General features: G+C 43.1%; 1 protein-coding gene across 1 annotated transcript in view; it reads right to left on the bottom strand.

Annotated features, from left to right (window-relative positions):
• The window catches only part of rin1b (Ras and Rab interactor 1b), a 42,991-nt gene that overhangs the window by 10,341 nt on the left and 12,005 nt on the right, over positions 1 to 20,645 (bottom strand). The window contains exons 2-8 of the mRNA XM_008427912.3: positions 9,031 to 9,174; positions 8,541 to 8,655; positions 7,203 to 7,275; positions 5,738 to 5,829; positions 4,070 to 4,251; positions 3,696 to 3,977; positions 3,033 to 3,579 (exon numbers count right to left, since the gene is read on the bottom strand). Of these exons, the coding sequence (XP_008426134.1) occupies positions 3,033 to 3,579; positions 3,696 to 3,977; positions 4,070 to 4,251; positions 5,738 to 5,829; positions 7,203 to 7,275; positions 8,541 to 8,655; positions 9,031 to 9,174 (1,435 nt within the window). The remainder of the gene's footprint in view (positions 1 to 3,032; positions 3,580 to 3,695; positions 3,978 to 4,069; positions 4,252 to 5,737; positions 5,830 to 7,202; positions 7,276 to 8,540; positions 8,656 to 9,030; positions 9,175 to 20,645) is intronic.

Here is a 20,645-nt window from a genome sequence, read left to right as displayed (position 1 = left end):
TTTTCAACTGAATTAGGCTTATTTTTGCACAGCTGAATCCAAAACTGACATTTATTTTTCCTCAATCAGGTCAGGTTTTTATTCTAATTTGATTTAGATAAATCAGATCTTCTGACAAATTGATGACATTTTTGTGACATTATCAGTTCATTTTCGTTAATATTTCTCATCCAAAGAAAAACAAACTAAAGGTTTTAGGAGAATTTTTGTTTTCTGACAGTGTATTAGTTAAATGTTACAAACTTGGATTTCTGTAAATTGAATAATAAACACCGATTCAAAAAAAGTACATGTGAACTGAACATTACATCTTCATTGTGCAAAATTCTCCATCTCTTTTCTGTCCTGATGGAGTCCATCCTCCTGCTCATCAATCATTGATCCCAGATTATCAGGAAACCGATCCAGATGTGAGAACAGGTCCAGCATTTTGATGCTGAATGTTGCATCCATAGTTCGGAAGTTTGACCTGATTGAACAAAACCAAGGTGACTTTTGGATTCAGCACATCAAAATGACCCCAAATCAGCTGGAAAACCCCAGACAATTTTCTTTTTAGATAGTGACCAGTGTTTAATTCACTCCAAAAAAACCTTAACGTACTCTTTAACTATTTTGTACATCTTCATCAGGAATGCCAGTAGCATTTGATTCCAGCTTGGGGTCTAATTCTCTCTCAAATATTTCACGTTTGCCACACTGTAGCCTTGAAGACAAAAGAGTTTACTTTTGTTTTTGTTTTGTCAGAGAGAGAAAGCTCGCGTGTCCGTAAAAGTAATGTTGTGGTTTTCGGCCTGGCAACAGTAATTAATAATATCCAGCCTCGTGTCCGTGCACATGCGCGCTCTCGCACGCACGTGGAGACCCTCTCAGCGTAGTCAGTGGGCAGTCCTGACTCAATATTTTCCACTTCTCATCAATCTCTTCCTCCCCCTCCATCATGTTTCCCTCCTGTACAATCCCACACATCTCTCCTCCATCCACCTTACTACACTAACCCCGTCCCTGTGATCAATCACTCCTCTTCCTCGCTCCTCCCTCCGACACGTTGCATGTAACGCGATTACCGCTCCGTTACAGACGAGCAGCTTTGGCACAAAGGCGAGTAGATTGTTTTTTATTTTTTAAAGCTGTTACTCACAGACCTGTAACTGATTACACTTTCCAAGTAACCTGTCTATTTCTATGTCTCCCTCCCACCCTCCAGCGAATCGTGCAGCTTTTCAAGTGAGCGTGGGACTCTGATATCTTTTTATGATAAACGAGGGGGAAGAGGGAAAAAAAAAATGCAAATGCCTCCCACCGACGCAATGAGAGATAAATCAGAATCGCAGCGCAGAAAGGAAAGGAAGGAAGGAAAGAAGGAAGGATGAGAGGATGGGCAACCATCAGTCGTCATTACACACCAAAAAAACACCTGTGAGGCGCGCGCGAAGAAGCCCAAAAAAAAGGGAAAAATCCTACGCACAGTGCTGTGTCAACAGAACCAACCACTTTCCTCCTGTAATGTCTTTGAATGGGAAGCTTCTGCGCATCAGGCAGGGCTATCCCGGCGCCGTTTGTTAAATATCAGAGACAACACGACCACCCACTCCAACCAGCACTTTACTACTACACAGCCTGCTGTTGACAGCTCCTTTCTCCCACCACGTCTGCTTCCATAAAACCTTCCTCCTCTGACACCAGCTGGCCTTAAGGCTTTCTCTTTTTTCCGTATTTTTCTTTCCGATATTTTGTCTCGTTAATCGATTCCTTCCAGAGAATTGTATTTTTTTTCAGCTAAGATGAAAAAAACCAAACTGTTTTAACACTAAATTAAAACAAGTATGCCTCAATCCTTATCATTAAGATTTTCAAATACTGTAAAAAAAAAAAAATCCAAGTACAGACAAATCAGGGTTTCCCCCAGTGTTTTAAAAGCCTGGCGGGCCACCAGGCTTTTCTTCTGCCCCCACCAGGCTGAGCTTTGCTTATTTATTTAAGTATTTTAAAAATGTTTGCATTTTTTTACGACTTTATGGTTGGTGTTCTGGTATTAATCTTCCAATCTTTCAATAACGCATAATTATCAAGAGATATTTAAAAATTTCCTGTCAACTTCCAACATTTTTTTTAACTGGAAAACACAACGGGCCGCAGGATGAATGACTGCAATTGTTCTGGGGGAAACCTTGCAAATAATACTTAATTTAAAAGGACAACAGTCCTTCTAAATTACACCCTTATAATATTATATATGGCTCGCTATTTTCTTCATTGAACAAAAAAATATAACTTGTACAATAACACAGGGTATTAAAAAATAATTCAGCAAAGGACTGTTATAAAATCAATATATCTGATATCAATGTATCTGAAGAGTAAATCAGAGCTTTCCCCAGAAAGCTCTGATTTACTCATTTGTTTTCCATAAAGAGCCTTAAGAAACAGAATCTGTTTAACTGTGTGAGTGACAGAGCAGCAAGCGTTACACAGCTCTGCAGTTAAAAAGGATCTCATCATTATTTCCAATCAAAGACGCTTACGAAATGTCCAGTTTTCTTTATTCCTACATCTAAATACGCTAAGATACAGATGACATTTTTTCTTCAAAGTGGGACAGATCAGAGAACACAAGGAAGAAAAATTTGGAAAATTTGCAGAAACAGGATAAGAAACAAACGCTAACTGAATAAAAAACCTAAGGAAACCAATAGAAAAACATTAATAAAAAAGAATAATTGAGAGATAGATACCTACGAATATTACTGAACATTAAATTGACTTATTTGAACCGCTACTCCTTGTGAGTTCAACTTAAGGATCAACAGGAAGAGCAAAACGTAGGGTAGGAATATGAGTAGCAGTGGAAACTGAGTTTTTTTCCACATAATAAAATTAAATCCTCATTTCAGTGACTATCGCGGGAATGTAAAACACTCGAGAATGACAGGAATCCCTGGTCCTTTTTGGTACTTTTAGGTGCCTGAATTAAATTAAACTACGCTAACAAAATGATGTGTACCAACCCGTCAAACAATGGCGTTTCTTACCTTTCTCGTTTTCTGGCACTAGGGTTTCAATGGGAGGCTCGAGTTCTCTGCTGTCCAACAAGCAACACTTCGCCTGCGACAGGAAGAGGCGCAGACTTTGCAGAAGCTGCACCGAAGTTACGCCGAGAGACGGCGAAGCGGAGCTCAGCAAACTTTTCAGCACCTTCCTCTGTTCCTGGAGGAAGTCCTGAACCATGCCCCCGAACACCGAGCGCCTGTCTCGGGCCAGCTCCTCCACCAGCCGGGTCAGGCGCTTGTCGGGCGCGAAAAAGCACACGAAAGCTTCGCTCATGCGATGCATCCCGCCGCGGCCTCGCGAGCGGACGAGTGGCGGGCGGTGGAAGGTGTTTGTCTGGATTTGGGCCATGCTTTCGGGTTCTGAATCGGAGTCGTGTTCGTCGTCCATGCTGCTGAAGGAGCTGCAGCTGTCCAGTTCAGCCAGGGACGGAGCCGGACGGCGCTCCAAGCCCAGAACCGTTCCTTCGATTCCCGCCTCTTGCTGGAACTTGGGTGCTTCGTCAGCAGCAGCAGCAGCAGCAGCAGATGTCTTGAACAAGAGAGAAGTCAGTGGATATATATATTTTTTAAATAAAGCGTTTAGAAACTTTAAAAATCAACAATGAGAAATCTCACGTAGATTTGAAGTTCAACCTCAGGACTGACCTGTGGCACATATATGGTCATCATGTCGTCTTCCTCTGCTGAGCCCGGCGACACGGCAGGGGTTCTCCTCAGGACACCAGCCCCTGCGTGAACTCGTCTCTGTGGATTTGGGCTGGCTTTCTGCAGCCCCTCCGGCCCTCCGGGCTGCTCCAGTGACGGGGGCGGCGAGTAGGAGCCGACGCCCTCGAGGGACAGATTCATGGAGGACTCCGAGAGCCGGAGACGCATGCTGCGCTTGAAGCGGTGCCGCTTGTTGGAGGCGCTGTGGTTCATGTGCTGCGGCTGAAAATATTAGATTCAAAGCAAGACGACATGAAATTCAATTTGTAGTCGTTGTAGAAATCTTTTTTTTTTTTTTCAGCTTTGTAACTAACCTTGCAAACCTCCAGCTGAAGAAACAGGGGGTTGATGAAGCAGACCTTGCCTTGTTTGCCTCGCGTGAACAGGGAACATCGGTCTTGAGTTCCCGCCATTTGGGCATTGGCGCCGCTGGTGGATGCAACTGACCCCAGAGGACCATTTTGGATGTCTACAGCGCTTGGTGCACTCCAGAAATCTAACGGGAAACAATCCAAGAAGTTCACATTTAAGGAATCGGGTAGATAGAAACCAATGAAGCGCTAACAATGCATAACAGGCTGAAATTCAACACTATAGCTGGTAATAAAAGCTAGACTGTTGCTCTGTCATTAATGCTTTATGGTGTGGATGCTGTTACTGAGTGAAGAAGCAAATGTCAGAGGAAACACAGACACGTAAGAAGCTAATTGAACGTCATGTCTCCTATATCAAGTTCCATTTTATCCGGGATGTTTTGCCTTTTAGAAATTCTCACAATTAATAAAACTACATTCTAATCTCTGCTATGAAACAAATACAAATATTGCCGTTTTTGTAATTCCAGCCAAAAAACGATCAACTGCTCTTTCTCACACCCAGTGTGACGTTGTCTCGGGTCCTAGAATAATAATAAAAGACCGCCCAAGCTGGTAAGGCTACAAAAAGATTGGTGTTCTCATATATTCTTACGTTATAGTTCTTAAAAGAAAATCAGACTCAGGTCAAATCAGTAATTGAAGATTGGAATACAGCTTCAAAATTCTGGTTGGTTTACTGAAATCTTTCTCCATAATCCTTAAAAAGAAGGACATTCAGATTTCCCAGTGCTCATTTCTGGTTTTACAACCCAGAACAATGGTTTTCTAAGTTCTTGATGGTCAGCATTAAATCAACAGTACACAGCTGAATATCTGCTTCTTATGTTCATTACCTGGTGTTTATGCAAAATCAGTTTGGATTTAGGCTTCAGCTAGTCAGCTTTTCTCATCTTAAAAATTGTATTAAATCCCGACTGAAGTAAAAAAAACAAAACAAAAGAAAACATTGCTCAAAACTGGTTCAAAGCAGTCTGGTATTTCTATGTTGAACTTCAGTTTTATCTGAAGCTTTGCTCATATTAAAAAGGAATATCCAACTAAGCAGCATTCTATAATCTGATATACAAACACAAACTCGCCGACAGGCTCCTTTTAAAAACGTTCTCATGCTCTGATCAAATCCAGGACGGAAAAACGGAAACAGAAATCATTTCCACATGAGCAGACTCGTTTTGCAGAGATACTCTATTCCAGAATCTGCTTATCACTTTCGGCCATCATGAAGTCGCACCTCGCTCTTTGCTGCTGCAGCACAACAGCACATGTTCCTGTGTTAAAATAGATTCAAACTGGCAGTCACTTCCTTCACACAGTTGACTTTCTCACAACTGATACGCAGACATTCTTCACTCTGTTAGTCGTAGTGACAAGGGGAATCTGTCAGATTTAGCCAGTGAGCCGTGAAAACAAACAGTAGCACGGAAAGTGCAGCTTGTCTTTGATTTATAGATGAGGAATGCGTGACTCGTTATTTTCTTTTACATCGAATTCTTGTAGACGCAGAAGAGCGCATTGCATGTTTTACCGCAATTCTATTTCTAAATGCAATTCCAAAAAGCAAACATTTTTGATGCACTTTTCATGTGTGAATTAGTGATAGGTTACCCTGCCCCATGTGTGAGATGGCTTGCAGCTGCCGGTGTGTTGTGGCTTTGGCGATGGCCTCTGGTAGCTGAAGAGGAAACGGCAGTACATCTCTGGAGAAACAAAAAGTAAAAATCGAATGAAAACAAGCTGTAATATAAACGGGATGGGGATTTTCAAATGATTGAGATCAGAGTTTACAATTTTGTCTGCCAAAAGTCCCAGAAATCTCAGTGTTACCAGTGCACAGGGTTAAGCAGAACTGCCTTGAAATATGTTACTAGCAAAACAATCAATGAGTCTGGTCACCTTTGTAGAAGAAATGCAACATTTAAGCTAACCCTTCTGTTGGAGCAGCTTAGTGCAGAAACTCTGTTTAGGACAAAATATCTGATCCTGTCTAGAAAAATGCCACATCTTAAATTAGTGAAGAAGAAAAGACTGAAGAAATGTGATAAAGCTTCTCTGAGAAGATATGATATGTCTAGCTAACGCAGCTCAGAAGGATTTGCTAGCTTGTAGCGCTGATGCTAACGGGCTGAATGTGACTGATGGGAGAAGCATTTAATAATGCTTGATTAATGCAAACAGCAGTGTAATTAAAATGGAGCATTTCTGAGAGCAGCCTTCATTGATCATTACTACTAGAGAGCGCTAACATTTAAACTTAAAGCCAGAAAATATTTAAGTTGACTTGAGACACCCTGGTCATAAGAGAAGACAAACAGCTGAACATCTAACCACAATCTGTCGCATCCCCATGCCAGATTTTTTTTTTTACTGAATTTCTGCCATTTGTTTTTTTTTATCTCCCAACGGGGAATGAGAAATTAAATAAAAATAAGTTTCACACTTGAGTGCAACAAAACATTTTTACTAAAATGCAGTTACTGTAAAAATAAAATAAAATAAATGCATTTAACTATTATCTTTACTTTTTTTTTTCAAATTATTGTCATTGCTTGTCTGCTGACACAATACCGGATCATCCCTTCAGTTTAATTCTGAAATCATTCTTAACTTTGAACTAAGTGGATTGTTAAAAAGGAAAATAACAGTAATCTAAAAATAATAATAATAATTTTCTGGGAGCTTGATAAAAATTAATTTGTAAATACTAAGTAGCCAAAGATCAAAGAAAAACATTGAAAGTTTGGATAATTATTGCTGAATATAACCTCTTTGAAAGCAAAATCACATCACAAAGCTGGTTTGCGTCAGACCTTATTGTGGATCTCAGCTACAAACAAACTCCAGTTAAGCAACGTGGCTGGAGGATGAAACTGAAAAACTCGTCCAGAGAGGTTTACAAATGTGAAACCTAAATAGAGATTCCCTGATTGTCACTATTCTGCAGGATACATGTGGATATTGCAACCTCGATAAGAAAATACCAAATGAAAATATTCCGGGGCAGAGTTGTCTGCATGGTGGCATCTGCACCGTGAATGTTTTCTTTTTTTTTTTTTTTCGTATGAAATATTACCTGCTGATACAGTAGAAGGCCACCAGACGACACAAGTCCGGGAAGCTGAGTGCTGAGCTCTCCAAGGCGAACGCTGCTCACAAAACAGAAAGAGATTGACTGACAGCAGAGAAAGACTAGTTCGTTTCAGGAGGAGCTGTCAAAAATGATATGAAGCAGCCATGACACCTCCTGCAGAGACGAGTCATGCAGGACTGCTAACTTTGTAGATTTGTTGGACTACTGTTCTCAGGGTGTTTCGAACTGTCCAACTGACTGACTCTCTGAGGCTGCCTATAGTCCATGTTTTTTTTTTTTTAAAAGGGAGAAATGCTAATGTGTTATTTTTGTTAGAAAATTGTAAACATATCCTAAACCTACTCAACTGCCTCTAGTGAAGAGAGATGCCTGGTTTTTCCTTCGCCAGAAATGAGCTGGCGTCGGCTGAGAGGACTTGGAAAGCTTTTCTGACAAACCTGGCGCCATCTAAAGCAGGAGTCTCAAACTCCAGTCCTGCAACCTTTCGCTCTGTCTTTGCGTTAGTAAGCCTGAATCCCATAATTAGATCATTAGCAGAACTTTGAAAAATGTAATTGCATTCAGCCATTTGATTCAGTTGTATTGGACCAGGAATATTCCTAAAAGTTGCAGGACACAGGACGTCGGGGATTGGAGTTTGAAACCCCTGATTTCGTGGGAAATAAGGCTTTTCAGTGTGGTATAAGATTTATTGCCCAAAAAGGCATGTTAATTAAAAAACAAGACCAAACACAAATGTCTTGAATTATGCACTGAAGTTTTGTTTTTATTGTTTTCTTGCATTTAATAGCTTCCCACAGATACAGAAATTGAGTTTTCATCATATTGACTACTTATTGCCATCATTATTTAAAAACTAGAAAACCTATTCACTTTTCACAACTTTAAACTGCTGATTTTCAAACTTCCTGCAATCAAATAGCTGTGCTGCAGTGCTAATGCTAGGTGCTGCTGGTTTTTTCTGTCACTGTTCACCTCTGTGTGACTGTTGGAGGTAAAAAAATTATTTCTGTTTGAACTTTTGCTCTTGAAAAATATGAAATGTATTTTTTTTTGTTCCTGTTGTGTTGTCAAGTTGCAATACCCTCCGGCTACCACTAGGGTCGCCACATTCATCGATCACAAAGTGAAAGTTGTTTTCTAAGTGTCAAAAGACGTAGTTGTTTTTGTGCTGAGGCACTCAAGCTAACTACTCTTGGCTAAAAAAATTTTTTTGACTTTGACTTTGTATTTTCGGTCTCGTAAAATTTTTTAAAATTGAACCAGCACTTGCATCCGTGTAACTTTGTGTAGACATCAGCTGCTTGTCTTCATACTCACTGGAGTCCTCCTCACAGATGAAGCTCTCCTTGACAGAGGAGGCACTCCGGTCGGCTGCCACTCTCAAACACAGCACCTTCCTCTGGCTGGAGCTGCACTTCCGCACCAAAAAGGTCTGAAAGCACCGACAACCGTCGAGGACACAAGTGTAAAACAGATTTAGTTTAAACTTCGTGCATTTTGACAAGGCACATAAGTCGCAAGCAGAAGTGTTTGGTAACAGCTGACGTTTGATTAAATGCTGCCAAAATTGGCTGCCAAATTTTATGTAAAACGGCATTGCCAGCCTTTTTACTTCAATACGCAGGGCCAAGTCGGGGAAATGGCTCCCAACTTGCCTTGAATACTAATAATTCCAGTTTCCATCAGGTAACTTTCATCAGGAGCATTTAGCAGTTACTTTTGACAACAATAAGAGGCAACATGGCAGCTGTCATTGTAAAGAATTGGTCCAGAGAATGATAAATGTGTTATTAAGGTGAATATTTACCCCGATGGGCTCTCTGAGCAGCATATACAGGGCCGAGTCTTGGTTGAGCGACAGCTGCAGCCACACAGGGTGAGTGAGCAGCAGGCGATCCAGGACGCTGAAGGCCCGCTGCGAGCCTGTCTGGGTGCTGTCCTCCTCCTGCATCTACAAGGAACATCAGACAAGTCCAAAAACGTAAATATGTTAATTTAGACTTCAAATAATACAGATCTTCCCACCAAAATGTGTCTGGAAGTTCTTTTTCTTTTATTCAGGTTTTGCTCTTTCTTTACTTCTACTTTGGACTTTTCCTTCATTCCTGAAAGCAGCGCACAGTAGCCAGCTTTTCAAAATAAAGTACATTTTAATGCATCATGATATTTAATCACTAATGGTTTATATAAATGCACAAATATAGGCTATGTTTCAACATATAAAAAGAAAATGTCATTCTTTTATTTCGCCGTGGCTGTGCGTCACAAAAAAACCCCCCTGCAGTGTATAAGTTCTGTTTTCACATTTTTGGATGGTTGCTGTTTCAGTTTTGCCACTGCGTGGTGTGAGCCGGCCACGTCGGTGTTTCTGGTGAGGTCCTTCACTTTTGGTGGTGACCTGTTGCATCGGTCAGACAGACACTTTCACCTGCCGCCTGGAAGTGTTTTCGCCAACTAGCCTTCTGCAGAAATTCATGTCAAAGCTGCGGAATATTTAAAGCCGCTTCGGAACCTTCTGTTCGCTCCTCGCTCTGCCAAAATGTTGTTCTGTGTGCTGAGAGCTGCACACCTCTCCTACGTCTGTCCGTCTTCACTGTATCGGGAAACGCCATCAAAAGATGCTTGCTCTGGACGAACGCACCTATTCATGTACCAAAAAATGAAGCAGAATCGCTGTGAGCCGTGCATCTGTTTGCTTATTTTTGGCTCTTTAATGTTAGCGTTCAGTCATAGCTTTACTTTTTTCCCCTCTAAGATCGGCTTGATGCTGGATGTCACAGTGCGTGGGCTGTCTGCAAACTCTTGCGAGCGTAGCAGCAGATGGATGCTATGGCAACCTGGGCCTACACATCCTACCAGGCATTCCCACTCAGTGAAACACCCTTTTCTCCAACAAGTTGGGAGGCGCACGCAGCCACACACACGGACACACAACTTTTGCACACACACCGACCCACTTTGCCAAAGGGTGACAGGTTTTCCGGAGTGCAGAGGTGTTTTATTTCCAGATCTTTTTTTTTTTTTTTTCTTAATAAAAATTGTCACAGAAATCAAAGCAAATCAGAGACGAGATGCAGCAACCTGCTTCCTGTAGCATTGGAGAAAGCACCATGAGTGTTATATCTGTTCAATATCCTATTGGAAAAAAATTTCCCCCACAATGTTTTTCATCACCGCTTCGGCCCCTTGACATAACCGTCCCCTTCTTTTAGCCGGTTCTTTTAGCAAGGCCACTTACAGTTATTGGAAAACGCCATCCTGGAGGAAGTACAGGAGAAACCGTTAAAATAAGAGCGCTGGCATCGTGTAACAATCACAGGTTCATGCTGACGGCAGCAGGAATGAAATGAATCAGGAGGAACATTTTAATCTAAAGGATCAATAAGGAGTGAAACATTATCCCCTCAAGGAGCAGATCATCAGCAGTAACTCTGAGCTGAAGGTCTGTTGGGCTCTTAGATGGCTTGAAGGATGGAGGTTTTTTTTTTGCGACACTCAGGCTTGTTTATGACCAAGTAAGAAGAATCCCGGCTTGGAAAGTCCAGGCAGTCGTAAATATGGCTGAAACCAAATAAACCGAATAAAATGAGACATGACTTTTTATTGCTGTGATATTAAATCTGACCAAATTTTTTACTGTCTCAGATCAGCAGGGTTTCCCCCCCCAGTGTATTATAAGTCTGGCGGGCCACCAAGTTTTACTTGTGCCCCCACCAGGCTGAGCACTGTTTGTTTGTTTGTTTGTTTATTTTTTTATGTTTGCATTTTTTTTTACTTTATAGTTGGTTTCAGGTGTTAATCTTCCAATCTTTTAATAACACATAGTTATCAAGTGATATTTAAAAATTTGCTGTCAACTTTAAACATTTTTTAATATCAAAAACACGGCGGGCCGCTGGATGAACGAACGCCCAACCACCAGGCTCAGCAAGTTTTCTGGGGGAAACCTTGGATCAGTTGTGGTTAACAAAACTATTTCTATTTGCTAAGTGACAGAAAAATAGAGGATTTTAATGGAATTTCTTTTTTTTTGTTTCAGGAGTTTAATCACAGTAGAGATTACTATTCCTATTCCGTTGCACCACTTGTGTCGAACTCAAGGCCCGGGGCCCAAATCTGGCCCGCTGTAAATTTTTATGTGGCCCTATAAACTCCAAATTACATCAATTAGTCCCTCCAGTTTTTCACAAAATCAACAGATCTCCACGTTTTTTCTGATTTTCTTCCTTTTATGAATTTGGAATAAAAACATAGACATGCTGCAAAAGAAAATTCAAAAATGTGTTTACTAAAATTAAATGTGGGTCGTTTCCCTTAAATGTTAATTTAAAAACTGAACTCAGTTTCTCCAGAAAGTCGCGATGTTGTGATAGCAACTATTAATGCAAATTCACTCATCATTCGTAAATTGTGCAGGCTTGCAATTTTCACCAGACAACGCAACGCTTACACAAATATGACCAAATAAACTGAACATTTCCTGTATTTCCTTCTTGTCTGACCGATCGCTGCACGCCGGCTGAATTTTGACAGCAACATTTTCAATAAGGTTCCACAAAATCTGAAATTTTGGTCCACAATACTCATCGGCACATCATGGAGGAACTGCAAATCTCCTTCAAATTAAATCCATATAAGTTCATTAAAAGGTGTGTTTCACAAGACCTTTTCTTCGTATGTGTATTTGTGATTCTGAGTGGGCAGCCAGAGTCACCTCATTGTATATCAAGCACCACGCAACCACAGCCGATAGCCAAACCGCAAACACAACCACAAAAGGCTACAGGACACACAGAAGGAGAGAAAGAAACAAAGCAGGGGGCAAGACCCAAGTGTTTCACTAGCCATTTCCACGTTCGCCTTACATAAAGTGCAACACTGCCCACATGCACACACTGAAAGACTTATGTAATTTCCTCTGAGAAAGAGAGAATCAGTAATGGAGAAATAAGAGAAGAAATGTAAAAAAGATGAGGAAAAAAATGCAGTGGTTAAAATTGAAGGTTGATGAGAAAAGCCCACTTTCTGCAGGCCTGCAGCGATGCACTTCAAAGTGATAGACTGCAAACATAAAATGCTGAAGGAGACATCAACAATTTATCAAACAAAGTGTTTTTGTCCCAAAGGGCAGCAACAGCAGGTTAGACCTGCATGAAAACAGCTGATGCTGCTGGACGCACTGAGCAGTTCAGGAGAGGAACATGAAGAGCCAAGGTAAAGACCCAACTGACGGATGGCAGTCATAACCACGCGAAATGTTGCATTGATAAGATACAGAAGGTCAACATTTAAAACAGAATATTTTACTGACATTTGCTTCAAATGAATTTTAAGTATCTTTTAAAATTAAATGTAGGTGGAATTAATAGAAATAGTTCTACTTTGTTGTGTATTGCTGATGAAATAAATCCCCTTCAGCGGGTACAAAGTTTAATAAAGCAAGGCAAGGCAAGTCATTTCAAGGCACGTCAAGAAAAGACAAGACAAGGCATTACAAGTCTAATCATGTCAGGACAAGGCAAAGCACGTGAAGACAAGGCAAGGAATGTCAAGGCAAAGCAAGGACAGGACACATTTGGGTGTAAATAATCTGACCTCTGACCCTCAGAACCAACAGGGATAAAAGGCCTGAACTGCTTTGTGTTCCTGTAATTACTTCATTCAGTGTTAAGGATCATAACTTCTGTTCTTTATTTTTTAAACCTGTTGAAGTAAGACCTTCTGTTGTGAGCCACATCACGGATTCTGCTTGGAATCATAAAGATAAAGTTTGCAGAACTTGTTTTACCAATCGTGGTCGAATCCCCTAGTAAAAGGAAAGTAAATCTTGCAGGCTGCAGCAAACCACTCAAAAACAAAGCAAGCTACTGGTTTCTTCAGAAACAAGTGTCCGGTTTTGCCATCCAAAGATTTGATTGACTGATGGAGAAACCCAGCTAAACCTTTTGGAGATGAGCTGAAACGAAATTGGAAGGAAATCTCACATGAAATGCCGGGTAGAAGAGCTGACCTACAAGCTGTCTCAGTGAGTGATGGAGAGCTGATGTAATGAGACAAACACTGAACAAAAGACACATTATGACCAGAGCTGAAAAGAAAAGAGAAACATAACAGGTGCTGTGAATATCAGTGTTGATGTGTGTTTTCCAATTTCATGCAGAGTTTGGGGAGAACATCTCTGGTTGTGAAGTCAGCCATCACTCATCAGATGTATGCAATAAGAGCAAAACCTGACCAGGCTGAAGAAAGGGCAGCGCTCATGGTTCAAAGTGAGTGTAAAGACAGAGGTCATGAAACATATTTGACCTGTATAGTAAGTTGCAAGCATGGATTTGTAACTACGATTATATCCAGAACAGGTGAGCAGTACTTGTTATCCTGAGCTTTGTTTCCGGTGTGAAGCTGGTTGTAGATATGAGCAGAGAAACAAACAGAGATGAGACTGTAGGGACCAGCCTGAACCGTTAATACAGGATGTATCGATGCTTTCAAGTTGTTGACTCCCAATTCTGATCCCACCAGGCGAATGTCGCAGCAGAAATCCAGACTCATCAGACCAGGCGACATTTTTTCAATCTTCTATTGTCCGATTCTGGCGAGCCTGTGCAAATTTTAGCTTCAGTTTCCTTTTCCCAGCTGACAGGAGTGGCACCCGGTTGGTCTTCTGCTGCTGTAGCCCATCCGCCTCAAGGTTTGATGTGGTTTCAGAGATGCTCTCTGCATACCTCTGTTGTAGCGAGTGGCTATTTGAGTTACTGTTGCCGTTCTATCAGCTCGAACCAGTCTGGTCATTCTCCTCTGACCTCTGACATCAACAAGGCGTTTGCGCCCACAGAACCGCCGCTCATTGGATATTTTCTATTTTTCGGGCCGTTCTCTGTAAACCCTAGAGATGGATGCGCGTGAAAATCCGAGTAGCTCTGCCATTTCTGAAATACTCAGACCAGCCAGTCTGGCACTAACAAACCATGCCACATTCAGAGTCACTTAAATCAACTTTCTTCCCCGTTCTGATGCTCGGTTTGAACTGCAGCAGATCGACTCGGCTACGTGTCTAAATGCCGCGAGTTGCTGCCATGTGATCGGCTGATTCAACACTTGTGTTGATGAGCAGTTGAATGGGTGTACCTAATAAAGTGGCCACTGAGTCTATATTCGCTCATAACTCTTCAGATTGATGGACGTGTCTCCTGAAGTGACCCGTACTTATGGAGGCTCAAAGATCCCTTCCTGCTGTGTCGGGTGTTTACGTTTGATTTTTCCACAACGACTCACAAATCAAAATCAAATCAAATCAAATTTTATTTGCATAGCACATTTCAGTAGCAAAGCATTTCAAAGTGCTTTAAGGAAGCATTGTGTTGCTTTAAGTTACATCCACAGATCAAACCTTATACACTCAAATGTTGTGAATTATCTGATCAAAAGTTTACAAAGCCATGGGAAGATGATCTAGACTGTGTTTCAAACTTGGTGCATAGCAACTTTTGAATTTATAGAAAGTAATAAATTGTATTATAAAAAAGTCTATGATTGTTTTTGTCATGATCCGTGTTTCTATGTGTTTATTTTCGAGTTTCTGTGTGATCCTGTTCCCTGTTAGTCCTGTCTCTGTGTTTTTCCCCGTTGATTGTCTCCCAGGTGTGTCTCGTTCCCGTGATTGCCCCGTGTGTATTTAGTCTCACCTGTTGTCTGTGTTCTTCGTCGGGTCCTTGTCAATAGTTTGTCTATGGTCCCTGTTGATGTCATCAGTCTCCGTGCTGCCAGTTTTCCTCGTGCTGTTCCTTGTTGTTGGATCATTATCATTAAATTCATCATTTTTTCATCATAACCTGGGTCTCAGCGTCATCTCCTCACCGCAACCTACCACACCTCATGACAGAAGGACCCGACCAGTACCGGTGAGAAACGCTACCATCACATCATGGACCCAGCAGACCGTCGTTCCCTGTTGAGGGAGATCAGGAGATACGACGAGGAATTAACTAAACCATATTCACCGTTCAGCCGCCTCAACGCCGCCACACGTATGGCGATCCAGCTGGACAGGTGGATCCAGCTCCTTCCTCGGTTGGGCTTGGTGGAATTTTACCAGGAGGTAGAATTGGAGCTGAAGACGGTAAAGGCTGTGCTGGCTGCGCTAGCTCCACCTATTACCGCAGCCTGCCCGTCTCCGGCCGCCACAGCCCGGCTCCCCGAGCTTCCTGCGCCCGCTGCCGGCGTGCAGCTCCCCGAGCTTCCTGCGCCCGCTGCCGGCGTGCAGCTCCCCGAGCTTCCTGCGCCCGCTGCCGGCGTGCAGCTCCCCGAGCTTCCTGCGCCCGCTGCCGGCGTGCAGCTCCCCGAGCTTCCTGCGCCCGCTGCCGGCGTGCAGCTCCCCGAATCCCCCAGTGTCCCTCCAGAGTCCCCCAGTGTCCCTCCAGAGTCCCCCAGTGTCCCTCCAGAGTCCCCAGCCGGCAGACCTGCCGGTCTCCCAGCCTCCGCTCCGCCCGAGCTCCCAGCTCCCGCAGCAGCCGGCGCTCCGCCCGAGCTCCCAGCTCCCGCAGCAGCCGGCGCTCCTCCCGAGACTCCAGCCGGCCGTCCTGCCGGTCCCCCCGGTCCCCCAGCCTCCGCTCCGCCCGAGCTCCCAGCTCCAGAGCTCCCCGAGTCCGCTGCCGGTGCGCAGCTCCCCGGTGCTCCTCCCGAGACTCCGGCCGGCCGTCCTGCCGGTCCCCCAGCTTCCGCTCCGCCCGAGCTCCCAGCTCCAGAGCTCCCCGAGTCCGCTGCCGATGCGCAGCTCCCCGGCGCTCCGCCCGAGACTCCGCCCGGCCGTCCTGCCGGCTCCCCGGCCTCTGCTCCGCCCGAGCCCCAGTCTCCAGCACCTGCAGCAGCCGGCGCTCCGACCGGCCCGCCGCGGCTCAAGCTCCGCCTCCTGCGTCGCCGCCCCCCGCGGCTCAAGCTCCGCCTCCTGCGTCGCCGCCCGCCGCGGCCCAAGCTCCGCCTCCTGCGTCGCCGCCCGCCGCGGCTCAAGCTCCGCCTCCTGCGTCGCCGCCCGCCGCGGCTCAAGCTCCGCCTCCTGCGTCGCCGCCCGCCGCGGCTCAAGCTCCGCCTCCTGCGTCGCCGCCCGCCGCGGCTCAAGCTCCGCCTCCTGCGTCGCCGCCCGCCGCGGCTCAAGCTCCGCCTCCTGCGTCGCCGCCCGCCGCGGCTCAAGCTCCGCCTCCTGCGTCGCCGCCCGCCGCGGCTCAAGCTCCGCCTCCTGCGTCGCCGCCCACCGCGGCTCAAGCTCCGCCTCCTGCGTCGCCGCCCACCGCGGCTCAAGCTCCCGCGAGAGGTTCGCCTCCTTCGTCGCCGTGGACGGCCTCCGGAAGGGTTTTGTGTTTGGATTCCTGTTTGGATCTGGTTTTTGTTTTCTGGACTCTGGCCCTCCTGCCGTCGCCCCTCCGCCCACCCTGTTGGGTTGTTTTTTGTTTTTTGGACTTTTCTTGTTGGGCGCCTGGTAGTCGCCCCTTGAGGAGGGGGTACTGTCATGATCCGTGTTTCTATGTGTTTATTTTCGAGTTTCTGTGTGATCCTGTTCCCTGTTAGTCCTGTCTCTGCGTCTTTCCCCGTTGATTGTCTCCCAGGTGTGTCTCGTTCCCGTGATTGCCCCGTGTGTATTTAGTCTCCCCTGTTGTCTGTGTTCTTCGTCGGGTCCTTGTCAATAGTTTGTCTATGGTCCCTGTCGAACGTCTATTGATGTCATCAGTCTCCGTGCTGCCAGTTTTCCTCGTGCTGTTCCTTGTTGTTGGATCATTATCATTAAATTCATCATTTTTTCATCATAACCTGGGTCTCAGCGTCATCTCCTCACCGCAACCTACCACACCCCATGACAGTTTTCTAACTTGATTATTATTATTATTATTATTATTATTATTATTATTATTATTATTATTATTCAGGTAATGCTGAGTTAAAACAGTTTAGTCTCACTCAAAATCAGAGTGAGAAATACATTTTAAAAAATGTGTGTATTTTTACATATTTGTTGTAAACATCTGCTTTGGCTTGTACTCCTGGATTATTTAGCTGCATTACTCCAACAGATTGTTTTCCATCAGTAAATCTGCCAGTACAGATTTACTTACTAAACAGAGAGTTGGTTTTAAATCTCTGCTTGGCTTCTCAAACTGAGGCAGCAGCTTTTCTCTCTCTATTTTTATTTCTCCACCTGTCACTCCCAGGCTCCATGTGAAGACATGCTTTCCTCTGTGTAAAAAAAAAAAAAAAAAAAAAAATTAAATAATAATAAAAAAAGAAAAGATCAGCATTTTGTGGGAGCACCGTGTAAGTTTCTGACAGCATGCAGCTGCTCTGTGAAAGCCTTAGTCTCACGGAGACATCATGGTGTCCTAATTTGCAGGATGTAGAGGTTTGTCTCTCTGGTCACACAGGAATAACGTCCACAGTCAGAAGTTTGTACATTTCCAGGTGCGTGTTTTTCTCCCAAAACAAAAGCATGCCTCAGTATCAAGTTTGGCAGACACCTTTGTTTAGACACGCTCAGAACAGGACAGAGAGAAAGTGGAAGAACCGCTGGAATTATTTTACTGTTGTAGACAAAAAAAAAAGACATTTCAAAGCATTGTGTTAAATACAGAAGCGGAGCTGCTTTGAACAAATGAAAAACATGAAAATGGATAAATGCAAAAGCAACATGAGAATCGATCCCATGTTCATCCTGTTAAATCTGTCCTGCTTCAAAAATGATTAACTCTTAACAGCAGCGTTAAAGTCTGTTCATCATGTGCAACAATGTGGAAAATCTTCTTCAGAGTTTGATTTTTGGCTCGAATAAGCTCCTCCTAATAAATCTTCCTCAGGATAAAATCTTGAGTGTTTGGGTCAGTTTCCTCAGTAAACTCCCCAAGGCTAAAAGGATTCAATGTTTGTCATGTTTGACTTTAGATACATGTTACTTCAAGCAAAAGCTAATAATGTTTCTGCATAGCATCCATGTATCACTCTGTATGACGTGTTGTATTCAACATTTCATGTCACTATAATTTAAAATAAAAATTGCATGTCACGTTCATATTTAGCATAGATTTGAGATGAATTAGTAATCTAGCTAAAATTATTCACCAGAAAACAGAGAAGTTATCCTCCTGAGGGAGCCTAACATTGAATTCAGTAGAGTTTCATGTGTAGGTGGATGTGGCAACAACAAGAGAAGAATAATGGAAAGCATCCCCCAGTTTTACACTCAGCTAAGCAAGTTTCACAACAAAATTAGCTGAATTTTGCCATGTTTACGGTTGACATTGATATCTCTATCCTGCCTGCAAAGAATAAAAAAAATTAATATGCGATATGAAACTTCAACTTTTGTTTTTTTTTGTTTGTTTTTTTTTTAGATATGCAGGAAGAATGAGATGGAAAAGTGAAACTTGTCCTGAGACAGCTGGAGCTAACTCCCAGACAAGCAGCAGAGGGAGAACAAGGAGGAACCTGAATCCTCGGTGACACCTCCTGCCTCCTCGACGCCGAGCTGATTCAGCTGCTAACAATGTCCGGCCTCTGCCACGTCGTCAGCCCTGCTGCACAGAGTCTTCAAAATAAACCTGCAGCGACAGTGACAGCATGTTGTGCACTTTGTACCGTGTCGCGTCGTGACTGAAGGCAGCAAACTAATTTACGGCCAGAATTTGAGCTTTTTTTTGTGTCACGTTTTGTTTTGGTAAATTATCACCGCGTCCAGATCACACGGAGGTTTGCTCCGGTGATTAAGAAAAGATTCGGCAAACTGTCATTTTGTCAAAAATGTTGACATGTATCTGGAAATGATAGCTCGAAAACTGCAAAGGTTTTGGAGTTGGAGTAAAAGTTTTCTGTTAATTTAGTTGGAAGCTCAGTATCTTTGAAAACACGATGAGACGCAGAAATATAAATATACAGCTAAAACCAGATATACATAAAGTGAATCAGACTGAAAGTTTTGGTTTTAAGGTCAGTTAGGACGATCAAAATTGCTCCTTTCTGCCACAATAATTAAACATTATTTTGTACATGACTTTCTTCTAAATCTGCAATCTATATATACTAAAATTACTATGTCTTTAAATCATTTGGGAAAGCCCATATGATGACATCATGGCGTTTAAGCGTCTGATCGGCTAGCTCACTACATTTGATTTAATCGGAGGAAAACCTGTGGATCTATTTTACAGCAAAACCTCAAACACGCCGCTTCCTTCAATGACAACCTGGTAAAACAACATAAAAAGATATTAGGTACAGAATTGTGGACCATCAGAGGGTCATTAGTTACAACTCCCATACCTGAAGGTGCCACATTCATCTGTTCAAAGTTACATGCAAGTCATATTCAATCAGCTCTGGAGAAACTTCAGAGCCCTCTGCACTGGACCCCATTGAAAACCTCCTGGCTGTCCCACCAAATATTGATTTCTGAGTTAAAACATTAGTTTTGCTGTTTCTAAATGGATATGAACTTCTTTTCTTTGCATTATTTGAGGTCCGAAAGCTCTGCATCTTTTTTGTTATTTTGACTGTTTCTCATTTTCTGCAAATAAACACTACATTTTTGTTTGGCATTTCGGAGACATGTTGTCAGGAGTTCATAGAATAAAAGTTAATTTTAGTCAAACATATACCTATAAAGAGTAAAATCAGAGAAAACCGATGGCTTTAAGTGGTCTCCTAATTTTTTCCAGAGTATATAAATATGCATTTCAATGAGGCTCGTTTGTCGGATTAAAAGTTCTGCTTTAAAATGACAACATATAAGCAGGTGTAAAATATATCCATCCATCCATCCATCCATCCATCCATCCATCCATCCATCCATCCATCCATCCATCCATCCATCCATCCATCCATCCATCCATCCATCTTCTTTACACCCTTGTCCCTTTAGTGTGGTTGGGAGGGTTGCTGGTGCCCATCTCCAGCTAACGTTCCGGGCGAGAGGCGGGGTCACCCTGGACAGGTCGCCAGTCTGTCGCAGGGCAACACAGAGACACACAGGACAAACAACCATGCACACACACACTCACACCTAGGGGCAATTTAGACAGACCAATTAACCCAACAGTCATGTTTTTGGACTGTGGGAGGAAACTTTTCATTAAATGTGTTTCACTTTGTGAATTTAGTAACTTTTTTTAAAAAAACAACTTTTTGACAACATTTTAACTTGCTGAATTGGTCAGTAAAAAAAAAGATGGTAATGTCCACCTATTCAAGGAAAGTAGAACGCACATTTCCAAGGTAAAACAATTTTAAAAAGGGGGGAGAAGGGAATTAAATGTGAGCCCGGTTCTGATGATCTGCAGACAATGGAAAAAAAAACAAAACAAAACAAACAAACAGTGCTCTAAAAATACATAATATTTAATGGCAAAACAGGCCATTTCAGTTTGTGGTGATTTGCTGCAGGAGGGG

This window comes from Poecilia reticulata, chromosome 18, assembly GCF_904066995.2.
Source record: "Poecilia reticulata chromosome 18, P_reticulata-male-v2, whole genome shotgun sequence".
NCBI classification, from domain to species: domain Eukaryota; kingdom Metazoa; phylum Chordata; class Actinopteri; order Cyprinodontiformes; family Poeciliidae; genus Poecilia; species Poecilia reticulata.
Note: the sequence above shows the minus strand (reverse complement) of the source record. Positions and strands in the feature narration are given on the sequence as shown.